This window comes from Taeniopygia guttata, chromosome 9, assembly GCF_048771995.1.
Source record: "Taeniopygia guttata chromosome 9, bTaeGut7.mat, whole genome shotgun sequence".
Taxonomy (NCBI): Eukaryota; Metazoa; Chordata; class Aves; order Passeriformes; family Estrildidae; genus Taeniopygia; species Taeniopygia guttata.
In genome coordinates, this window is record NC_133034.1 from 14,386,581 (window position 1) to 14,399,334 (window position 12,754).

Below are 12,754 nucleotides of genomic sequence, written 5' to 3' on the forward strand. Positions count from 1 at the left end.
AGATTAATAGGCATTAAATATGTCATTATTCATGTAGCAGTTTATCACTATTTTTCAATGTCAACTTTAAGTGATAGACTTCTTTTAGTCAGTGACAAATGTGGTGAACTTTGTAAGGATCCGTTTTAGGACCTGGACATCGGTGCCTAACTCTTCATCAATAACTAAGAAATCACAGCAGACAGGCTTTGGTCATCTGGGATTCTTAAGTTAAGTAAACCATCACTCCATCACAGGATATCTGCAAGTGATGTATGCTCTCCCTTGAGGATTACTTCCCTCTGTGAGAAGATGCAGCTTTCTAAAGCACTTTCTGCCATGACACAAAGCAGGAACTACCTTATCTGCACTTTGACACACAGACCATCCTACACATTCTTCTGGTTTTAATTCATTAGTTTCATGCTGCTGCCTCAAAACTCAAGAGAAAATAAAGAATTTGAACATTTAACCAGCGTCTTTCACATCAAAGTACACTTGCTTGGGTTGATTTCTTTAATTATCTACAGGGACTTAAAAACATGATAGTCATGCAAAAATTATTAATTTGCATTCTAACAGGAAGTTTGCAAGTCTACTGTGAGATATTGCGTGGGTTCAAAATTAGGGGAAATCAAGGACATGACCATACAGACTTGATTCCAAACACACCGTCCCCAAGTTCCTGCATCATGGAGCACCAGGACCTCTACAGAGCTCAAAGGGAGCACAGGAGTCATGCTGCCACCAGCACACTGGTGACACCAGCACAAGCTTGAACTCGTTAAGAAACAGCCAGCCCACACTTTGTGACTGATTGAGATCTGGGCAGAAATGAATGTGCTCTAAATGACAAGCAGCCCCTGATAAGACACAGGCCATACTAATGTCCTCAGGGAAGCTGCTGGCAGGGGACTGTGAAGACAGCAGCCACCCTGCACATGCTTAGCAGAAGCTGGAGATCTGTTTGGTAATTTCCAGAGGGAAACAGCTGCTGTGCATCTCTGTGGGTGGAAGTTCACACCTTCTTCCTGGTGTAATGTTCTGCCAGCCCAGGATAAGATGAGTGAGTGTTCCTTGCTGCTATGGCCAGGTGAAAGGAGAATGAGATCAAAGCAAGACTGCTGACACCTCTGGAATTGTCTTACAACTACAAAGTAACCATATTTTTACTTAAGTATCTTCTAAAACTCCAATACTTAGGCACTGTGGAAGAAATAAGAGCAAAAAATAACCCTAATTAATCAGATTCTAATAAAATTACTCTCCATTTGCATTTCCTAAGATGCTTTCCTCTGTCTTTGGGCAACAGGTGTGACATTTTGGCACAACCTTCAAATATCTTGAAAATGATACCTTTTTTCTGTATCTTGTAAACACTGAAAACCACACTGGTTCTGATTTAAGAACTACTAACCACTGTTTTTTGAGCTGTTCTGTCTGCCTCTAGTTTCTACTGGAAAATTACCTATGATCTGCTTATTTGAGAGATCTTTCCTCCTACAGCTGAGCTTTGCCCCTATGAAACACCGTGACCTTTTTAAAAAAGAGTTAAAGCTCATAATAGAAGAGCAAATGGAAGTAAAGGCTTTAGAAAGCCAAGTCAAAGCCTGATTTTAAGGAGCACATGTAATCAACAATGTCATAAAGGACAGAGGTCAAATCAAAACACGACTGGCAGTCATGTGAAGGAACTGAAATTTAATTAGGCTACAGTAATGACCATAGCATAGGATTACTTTCACACAACATTTTTGTTCTACAGCTAACAGCAATGAAAGAAAAAAAGAAAGAAAACCATGGAGCAAGTAATTATATGCAAAGTACTCTTCACAGACTTTACCCCCAACTTTGAATAAATGCATAACAAAAAAGGGGACTCACTTGGATTAAAACCAGTTTGTTACACAGAACAGTCACAACAGTACCCACTTAGCTTAGCCAAATCACAGGAACTTCAGGTCCTGAGTCAGCAACTTGCATATGGAAGTGCCAACCTTAGCTTTCTACCTCCATTAAAATGGCAAGTTTATTATATGACTATATGATAGTAAATCATTCATGCTCCAAGCTGGCAAATGGCTTACATTCAAAAGAGAAAAAGTAAATAAAAAATTTAATGCTGTGACTGAGAAGCAATGACTTTAGATATAAAACTTGAAAGTATTTCACTGTAACTCTGGTTTGCTTAGTTTTTATATGTTTTAGTCTTTACAAGAAAATAATTAAGTTCTGCAAACTATTACATTTCATAGCTTACAAACTTATGACAGAACTGAAACAAATGGCCCTAAGCTGTATTTTCTTCATGTGAGGGCTCACTCCTCAAATGTTTCAAAAAGCTTTTGTGCAGAACAAAGTCTCAGCTAGCCCATGACACCTGTACAGGTGTCAACATTACTGACAAATGAAGTTGGAGGTTGATCCATTCACATTAATTCCTAGCAATTTCAGAATCAAGTTTCCACAGGCATTCCCACCTCCTGCCAATGACTCTCCTGTGCACATGGTTTTACTTATAACTTGGTGAAGAGCTGGGTTTTCTTTTCCAGCTTGAGAGGACACAGGATATTGGATGAATAGAATGCTGACCTAGGAAAGATGCTTTGTATGTACTATGTATTGTTTATCCTGTGGCTTTGCAACATTCACAGTTTTGCTGTCCAAAAGGATTAAAAGGAGGAGAAATAAATGAAGATAAGACATATGTATTTCTTTTGGGTCTGTGAGATTTCAACTCTAGTGAAGTGAACGGCAAAGTTCCTGCTGCCTGCCTGAAGTTTGGATTCACCTGAAGCATTCAACATCTATGTGCACCACCTAGCATGATTTAGATGCTACTGCAATAGGCAGAGACGGCACTTAGCTTTAGGATAAGACACTGGAAGATCCACTTCCTTTCTGAAATGATTAAAGGATCCAATTCCTAACAGTCTTTTCTTAATAAAGCTTACTAAACTAGTACTTTCCATGCAGTTGCTAACCAGAAATGTGCAGCTGAGAAAAAAAAATTAATGTCCTTTACAATCTTCATAAATTACATGTCATACACACCAGAAAACGCCGCAGGGGGAGCGGAGAACAAGCGGGACAAGGAGAGGCAAGCGCATCTTCCCGCCGGCGCCGGGGAGAGCCCCGGGAGGAGCCCCGGGAGGAGCCCCGCGCCCCGCCGCGGCCGCGGAGCGCCACCGCGCGCTCGGCACCGGCACCGGCACCGCCGGGGCGCACCCCAAGGTCCGGCCCGCGGAGCAGCGGCACGGCCACAACAGAGGGAGCCTGCGTCACTGAGGTATTTCTCCGAAGTGTTGTACTGGGAACTCAACACTTTCAACAATTACCATTGTGAAAAACGCATATTATATAATTGGCTTTTCGCAAATGAAACAATGAATATTATATTTGTAAGGTTAGAAAGTTCTGCTGTATTAATTCTCTTAAGTAGCGTGTTAAATATAGTTTTAAGTTACAACATAATGTTTAAATAGAAATCTGTGACGTAGGATTATTTTACTAACTGAAGCAAGAGATGAGATAATCAAAAAGCTCTGCACACGGAGATGACAGTGACTTGGGGCCCATGAAGAGCTACTGCCTCCTTATCAGAAAAGACAAACATTCTTCCATCTTCTCTCCGTCTTTATAGAACCACCAGGATTAAGGAGAAGAAGTTGACAAAAACCAGAAAAGTTCTTAATTTGCAAGGAATTTATGCATCATGTATGAGATATATGAATATGCAGTAGGCTATTGCTTTTAAGGTTATTCCTTTGTTCACAAGACATGCTTTTCGTGACTTAGTGTCCAAGAGCATCCGGATGTCCCTAATTCTTTACTTTTTATTGTATTGTAATTGTCCTAACTCTAAATTTTATTACTCTAATTGTATTACTATTTTTATAACCATTTTATTATTATTAGACTTTTAAAATTTTAAAAACCAAGTAATTAGCATTTTTCACACCATGTTATTAATAGTCTACAGGAAGGTATGATTTATCCACATGCTATCAGGTATTTCTGCCGAAATTACTAGTCTGTCATTTGTGTTAAAAATAAAACAGCAGAAAATACATTATTCATGTTGAAATGGAAGTCTTTCACCTATGTATTATTTTCCTTTAAAAAAGGTATCACCCAATACTGAAGAACATAACTAAAAGATACAGTTCTAGGGAAGGTGTGACTTCAAATAATTGTCTTTTATAAACAACCAACCAAGCCGCCCTTTTAAAATACATGTAACATTTATAACCTTCAGTAACTTCAGAGGCAGCCTGCACAACTGTTCAATATCATTCACTTTGGAAAGTTAAACACAATTACAGGAGAAAACAGTACAAACTTGCAAATGTTCACTGATAAAATTAAAAAATATATATTGACTCATCCATTTTCAAAGGTACTGTAGAAATAAAGGGTAATTAATATCTAAAAAAAAGAGCAAGTGGAGAAGATTTGTGTAGAGGTGCACACACTTGTGTGTAACACCTGCAGGAATTTGAAGGGACTGACTTGCCACCATTAGATTTTCCCCCCGGACGAAAGCTGTGCCTTAAAGCCTGCAATGCAAACAGGGCAGTCTTGCCAAGAGGTTTTTCTGTGAAATTCTCCTTTTAAAATATTAATGTTTACCATTGTACTTTTAGGTCCTTCTATCCCATTTTACTTCTTATGGAACACAGCATATTTAAGATACTGATATAGCTACGCAAATACTTAGTTGTGTGAAATATAAATTTCAAATCAAAGTATTCTGTCCCTCAGCAATGAGCACGATCAAGGTGCAGGTGCCAACTGGAAAGTAAATGTAATTCCTTCTATTTCTGGTGAAGCTATCCAAATCAGGGCTGTGTTCCCCAAATGACAGGCAACTTTGGTGAAGAACTTCAATAAATACAACGCCCCAAAGCTGTGAGGGAGTGGTGAACAACTGCATTACAACAGGCTCTCATCAACTGCTGAATAAGCCTACAGTATCCAGTTAGACATGTAAGAGACTGATAGCAAATTACTATTGTTTCTGAATCCTCATAATAAAAAATAAACAGATCTCACCTGCATAAACCTGTACCTACAGTTTTAAAACATGACAAGAAAAGGGAAGTACCATGGCTGTTACTTTTCACACAAGAACTTGGCAGTTGTAGCAGACAGACCACTGCACCATCACCTCACTGTTCAGTAATAGGCAAAAGAGGAAGCAGACTAAAAGGAATTACTGTAAAAAAAAAACAGAGTAAAACCCAGAAAGCATCATAATATAGGTATATAAATCCATAACATAGATACATTGCAAATATTTTGTGCAAGGTCTGCTCTTTCACCTCAAAAAAGGTTTAGTGGAACTAAGAAAGAGGAAAAGAGTGGCAAGGCTGATTGAAACCAGGAAACAATGTCCACGCAAATAGCAGCTACACCGTAAGAACTTTTCAAATCAGAAAAAAGAACATCAAGTGCAGGTAGCATGCACGTCTGTGAAGTCATGAATGGCAAAAAAATGAAAAGAAAAAGATTACTGAATGTTTTTCACAGTGCAAGAACTAAGGAGAACCAAATGAAACTGGCAGGTGGCTCAGAAACAAACAAAAGGAAGTACTTTTTCTCACAATGTGTAGTTGAACCCTGGAACTAATTGCCACAGGATGTTGCAGATGCCAAAGTTTACATGAGTTCAAAAAGCAATTAGAGAAATTCACAGGAGGAAAAAAAAACCTCCATGAATGCCTATTAATCACAAAGATATTACCTCAGGATTAGGAAATCTTGGAACCACAGACTGTGGGCTGCTGTGAGAGCACAACAAGCAAGTACTACTGTATGGTTATGCTGTTCCCACGCCTGCTCACTGCCAGGGTCAGGACTCTGGGATATATCAACCACAGGTGTATCTTTCAGTACAAGCATTCTTATAGAGTGATTGCATTTTAGGACATTTTTGAACTAAATTTTCACAATTCAGCTATTCATATTGTCCTCTGCCCCTTTTTATACCTTATGATCCTTTCTTCCCAAAGGACTCTAATCCTAGGGCTTCTTTATTTCCATAAACTTAGTAACCATTCACTGATACAATTATCATGACAATACTTACATTAAGGAATACATCTATGTTACATTTAAAGTTATTTTTTAAGAAAAAGCAAACCTCAGTACATTAAAAAATTCATTTGTTTCAAAGATCTGTTTACACTCTTTAAAATACCTAGAATACAACTTGCTATATGAACAGTGAGAAGTAGCAAGACTCGGTGCATAAATGTCATACAAGGAATATTCTTGTATAGGATTAAAGTACCATTCAAGGCTGTAGAACACAAACAACAAAACCTGTTCAAGTAAGTTTTGAGTCCTCTGTGAGTTCTCATCATCAGACTCAGTCACCCATGTTAGTAACAGCCATTAACCAGTATCCTGAATAAACAATAAAACACTTTCAGTGCTTCACCACTAAAAGACTGATATAACAGAAGTGAGACAGTGTTCCCATATAATCAGCATCAAGAGGAGTCATCCCAACCTCAGGTGTATAAATAATTTACATTTGCAAGTAGAGTTTCTAATCAGGAAGTGAATCCCAGCCCCATATTTACAAATTTAGACTGGAAATTAGAAGTCTATTTGTAACCACCAAAAGAATTACATCCTAGAACATGTTTTCAGTGTCAATAGTGAGCCCCAACAAACAACTGATTTCAAGACAGAGCTCAAGATATTCGAATCAGCTGGGTTATATAAACACAGCTGCATGGAATAGAGAGACTGGACTTCATGATTCAGGAGATCACTTCCCTTCCTAATTAAAATACCAATACTTTATGAATGTGTGTCTCAAGAGTCAGGATTTTTTCCTTTAGGAGAGTTCTGAACTTTACTAAGTGCTACAAGAAGGAAATTACAGCCATCTGAGAGTTCAATGCCCTATGCTATCAAAATCTGTCTCAGGGATATAAAAAAAATGTCTGCACAATAGAAGAGCATTCTATTCACCAAGGGAAAGGCAAATAAACCCCCTTTTTCAGTCATGTTCCCATAAAAATCACTTAGCAATAAAAAGCATGCAGAAAGAACACAGCTGATCTGAGTACAGAGCTAAGCAGTGGTATTTTTAAAATCTTCCCACAGGTACAATAAAGCAGAACACATCATCATACATTGTTTTGTACCGAGTAACAATTATTTCTTTAGAATAATGTGTGGGGGATCTATGACCTCCTGCATTTAAAGAAATATAGTGCAGTGACATGTTTTTGCTACACAGTAATTTATGAAATGCAAACTACACACTTCAAGAATTTATACCAGTGCACTGACACCACAGGTTATGAACACACACAGGCTGCTCCTACAGGTCTAGTCTTAGTTTACAAAATAATGACCTCAGCTGCCACTGCTTTGAAATGGGAGCTTATTACTGAGGCTGGGGAAAAGCTAAGTTGACAATACAAAAATTCTAAGTCAATTATAGTGCAAAATAAAGACATGTTAATTTAAACATCATGGGCATGTTAGGGTTTTTAAAATTTGTTTAAAAACACAGAATACTTGAGGATAAATCAAAACCACCAAGGTTCACTCTATACCAGCGTTTGCACAGGAAAAGCCCAAAAACTCAGCATCCAGCATCAAAGCAATACAGCAAGCAGCACTGCTTGAAAAAGAGAACTTCCTCAATAAAAGTCTACATCCTACTATGCAGCTAACCACTCATTTTACCTCAACATATATAGAGAGGAGGAGAACCTCTAATGCTGTAAAACATGTTCCACCTGCTCTAAAAGACTGTTTACATAAAGGTTGATACAGGATTTCAAAAGCAACACAGGGTGTTTAGAAAAAAATTTTGTACCTATCATGAAAATTATGCAGTCATAGCACCTGTTTCAGAGATCAGTCAAGAAAATCTAGGCAATTTGCCCTAGGTCACCAAAACTCCTATTCACAATTCCAAAATATTACATTTTCTAAAAGAAAACAAACACAATTCACTGGGATTTCTTGGAGGTATTGTTACCTCCAAGTAAGACAGTATTTTCAGTGTAGCCAAACCAGCACTATTAAAAATACTTAGATTTTGAATTTATTTTAGGCAAAACATTTACTTTATATTACATTTTGGATGTAAAAAATGAAAAATATGATTCATACTTAGGTAACAACAGGTATTGCAGGCTTCTCTGTCCCACTGAACTCTGGATATAAGAACTTTCCTAATTACTTTGCTAATTGAAAGAAAAACACTGATCACAATATTAATTTATTCTGAATTAAATATTCCAAGTTACATTTTCAGAAAAAAATTAGTTTCTACATCAGACACAAAATAGAGGTCTAAGAAGAATGGTCACCTGTGATGTGAACATGCAGGTATTTATGTAACTACAGGAACTTCATTTATCACTACGTTGTTCGTTGGTTTTTTTTGGGTTTGGTTTCCTGTAATCCCTCTGGAAGGGGAATCTCCCTTTACATATTACTCTGTTTTAACTCCATTTTTTCAATGTATTTATGTAAGTGAAGTTACATCTAGTGTAAATTATATTATCACACCATACTACCCGTGTCCACCTTAGAATCGGTAAGATCTGACCGTATTTAATAAAAAATCTGCATGATATTAAATAAATGCCAGCGCATTGTTCACGTGCTGTTCATGTTTTCAGTCTGTGAAAATATTCACACACTGAATATTTTCAAGGACAATGGTAGAATTTGCTTCATTTCAAGCTCATTCCAAAACACTGTAGAGTGGGTACTTACTGAGATCCTCTGCAAGCTGGACTCTCTTGCCAGTTAGGAGCATCACTTTCTTTTCATTGTCTTCAGCAAAATCTTCAAGCACTTCCTTTACATTCTTCTCCAAGCGCCTTACTGTAAAAAAAACAAAATATCAAAGCAAGCAAATAAAGTTGAGCAGCAACACTTTTGCAACTCCAATGACCTGAAGACAGAATTTTTGGAAGGTCTGTTGTAGATACAATACATATTACCATACTTATTACTCTGATAGGAGAAAAAGCAAACTTCTGAACACAGAAGCCCCTTCTTTGGGCCATTAAGACTGGAAATTCTTTGAGAAAGGTTTTTAAATTTCAAAGGGTATATCTCCCCTCTAAGCAAAATTATTATTGGATGATTTTTTTAGAAGGAGATAATTTTTTGTTTCAAGCCCTTCCACTGACTGAGCCTTACCTTCAGTGTTAGTGAGCTGCTGCCTCAGTGTATTTGCTGTAATGGCCAGCATTCGCTGTATTCGCCAGAAGAGGACGATGTCATTACATTCGAGCTGAAACGACAGAACTTGTGCAGTCAGACCTCTGATGTCCAGAGAGAATCCTACACACACAAGAATCTCTTGACACTTTTAGCAGCAACTGTAACCTCATGTGTATATATCCAGACCTTGCACAAAAATTCCACAAAATTACTGGGGTAGGTAGCAAGGAAACACATCAAAAATACTTTACATCATAATCATATCAGCCTTATTTAATGCACTGCATCACTTTCACATCTGCTATTTTCAACAGAAAGAGCTGTTTGATGGGAAACCACGGAAAAACAATTTGCACACACTTTATGCAGGCTGGGGAGTGTAACCAAATGCTCACTGGAACACCACTGCTGGTAGCAAATATACTGAGAGACAACAGCTGAGCTCCAGGCTGTGCCTCCCTGCATGACAAATGCTTCTGAAGACAGACCTAAGCCAAGGGTTGTATTTGTTAACAAGAATAGTAAGTTTCTACACCTGCAAGGACAGCAGGAGGGAGCATTAAGTTCACATTAGGGCACCTTAAAAAAGACAGGAACATGATCAGGAGTTTAAGCGTCATGATGAGGCCGCTCTCCATATTGTGATCTTCTCTCTTATCTCTTACAGGTAAAGGTATTTCTAAAGTAACAAATATTTCTGGCTTCATGGCTCATTAAGTGAAAAAGTGAGGAGCTCTATCTTTCCAGCAATCTTTCTTTGATTTAAAATGTAATGTTAAGAAAATAGTGTATTCTTTGAGTATACTGTCATTTATTGCACAAGCTTGGGTTCACAAAACTGGAAAAGTTATTTATAAAGACATGTTTGGAAACTTCATAGCTGTCCATTTTTTTCCCACTGATCACACATGGTTTGAATCATTAACTATAAACATTTACTGACCATAGTCTTCCTATAAATCCACAGGGATTTTTTTTGTATAAGTGAAGTAAACATCTATCAATGGGAAAGCAGGAGAAATGGCTATCAAAAACATATCAATAGCTGTACACTACTGGTTTAACTGTGCATTTTCAATACACATCAATTAGAAACAAATGTTTAGGTCATGGCTGATACCTAGTGGTCATTTTACATAATTACCACCAGGATATCATTTTATCCATTACAAGCTTCACGTAAAACATGGCTGAAAACACCAGCTATCTGGTCAGGCTGCTTTGAAGTATTTTTAGATTCTTTTTTCAACTGAAATAGAAATATTAAGGCAAAATACCAGTGTAGATGAAGAACATCTGTTCTTCAATTTACCTCTGAGTCCACAAAATGCCTCTGATAATAATAGAAGCCTCTTCGACATAGACTGCAGTGGTTCAAAGCAGACTTCAGGAAGTATCTTCTATAAATTTGGTGCCATGTGTCTTTAATCTAGGAAAAGAGTATTTAAATTAGACCAAATAAATAAATACATAAACTCACTATCGTGCTTAGATTAATGATTGCATTTAATTTTAAAATGTAACTCCAAATTCCACTGTTCCTATCACGTAACAGACATCTAAATATTTCTCAGCAATTTATTGGCAACTGGGATATGATTAATGTGCTAGTTACACTTAGCAAACACTACAGATGACTTGTCAATTTAAAAACCTACTCTTCCATGAACACAACTGAATGCTTAAAAATACTGTTTGTGGCCAAAACACGTTAAAATTATATACGAGCAAATATTCTTTACATTAACACTGAGAACATATTTTTGAGTTGTACCCATTAATTTACCAATTAAACCGGATTAAAGCTTAGAGAAATATTTAATGAGTCTTACATAAACAAACATTTATAACTTTTCTTGATTAGGCTTATTATGTTTTAATTCTTCAAAATTAAACATGTGTATCAAGATGCCTCTCTGGAAAACACATAAAATATAATTAAGAAAATCAGTTGCTTAGCTAGAAAAAAACTCAATTTGCACTCAGCTTCCTCATGTAGAGGATGTGGATCATTACTATGACCTTTATAAAAAATGGTATGTGCTGTATAGGAAAGGAGGAACAGATATTAAAACAACTCTTCTTCCTAGAAGAAGTGCATTTATTAACGGTGCAAAGGTAGCCAAAGTTATTGCAGAAAATAAATCACTGCTATAGAAAATCTACATCTATTACTCATTAATGTCTGAATTTTCATTTATTTAAAATCTCACATTTAATTAGATGAGAGGTCTAATTACCCTTAGAGGCCTTTCACTGCAATGAAATATGCAATTTCCCAGAACATTTCAGATGTACAATACAATCCCTTGGAAAACTCTAAAAATCCTGCCTTTTTCTAAGTATTTTTAAAAAATTTTCTCTCTCTTCATTGTATCAATGACCTGCCAACTTCACATACAACCACACCGAAAGCTTTACGATACACAGCATGTTTTTACTGTAACATGCTCACAAAGGCCTTGATTACATCTAAACAATACTTTCTAACCAGCTTTGTTACAATGTAGGCAAGAAAATCTGCTCAGCAGATTCTGATTCCAGTCTAAATGGAGAGATTCCAAAGCATTTGTCCGCCAGCCAACAGAAGTGTGTGAATTGCGTGCAAACAGTCACATAGTGACTTGTTTGGAAACATCTGCATTACAAACTCAGTATTCAGATGAAGTCTTTTCTTTGGCATCTAGAAAATATTCAGGATGTTCACAGGGGGCTTCCATGTGTCCTGTTAAAATTCTGCATCTCACCAGACATGGATCCACTGCCACTCCTCTTGCTTCCAGATTCTTTCTGACAGTCGTCACTTCATCATTTGCCAGATAAGCTGGATGATCTTCATTGCACTTGATTAATTTCTCAAGTTCATGTTTTGTTTCATTACGAATATTCTAGGATAGGAACGATTAGTTGGAATTTATTATAGTGACTCAGAGATCATCAGCACCTCCTCAATAAACCCTCTATTTGCTTAGTAAGCCAGGGCAGGAAAAACCTCTGACACTATTAACTATTACTTTAAAGTTACTTCAAAAGGAATTTATGCAAAGACACATCAAATATAGCATTTTAATGGATAATTCCCTGTCAATTCAATTTTTTTCCCTTTTCATTATACACAGAAATGCAGAACAAGAACAGAAGGGTGAAAAAAAATCATAGGTGTTACCCGCTTGCCCCTACATGAATATCTGCTAGCAGGTTTCACATTCATACCACTTGTGACACTGATTAAAATTGTAAATTTTGACTATTAGTTAGCAGGAACTCTCCATGAGCTCATACCTTTAAGCTGCTGTTCATAAAAGTCAGCTAATAGAGGCTGAAGTCACTACCTTGCTCCAATAGCTGGGTGCAGATAGATGACTGTAAAACTCCTTTCTCTGAAACAATTACTTCCTACTCTATCCTTTTTAATTCCACTTACTTCTTTAAAGTATGAATCAGTTTGAGAAACTGGTATTTGTTTCTACTGCAAGAACTTCAATACACAGGTCAATGACATAACAGCAAAGATGTAATTCAGATGAAAAATGGAAAACAGTTCACAAGTTACTCTGTAGAT

At 37.0% G+C, this 12,754-nt stretch overlaps 1 protein-coding gene across 4 annotated transcripts in view; it reads right to left on the reverse strand.

The window, feature by feature from the left end:
• The window catches only part of OPA1 (OPA1 mitochondrial dynamin like GTPase), a 49,134-nt gene that overhangs the window by 10,766 nt on the left and 25,614 nt on the right, over positions 1 to 12,754 (reverse strand). For all 4 annotated transcript variants that reach the window (XM_030279862.4, XM_030279859.4, XM_030279860.4 and 1 more), the window contains 4 exons: positions 11,940 to 12,080; positions 10,505 to 10,621; positions 9,169 to 9,262; positions 8,737 to 8,847 (listed from right to left, as the gene is read on the reverse strand). In XM_030279862.4, coding sequence (XP_030135722.1) covers positions 8,737 to 8,847; positions 9,169 to 9,262; positions 10,505 to 10,621; positions 11,940 to 12,080 — 463 coding nt within the window. The remainder of the gene's footprint in view (positions 1 to 8,736; positions 8,848 to 9,168; positions 9,263 to 10,504; positions 10,622 to 11,939; positions 12,081 to 12,754) is intronic.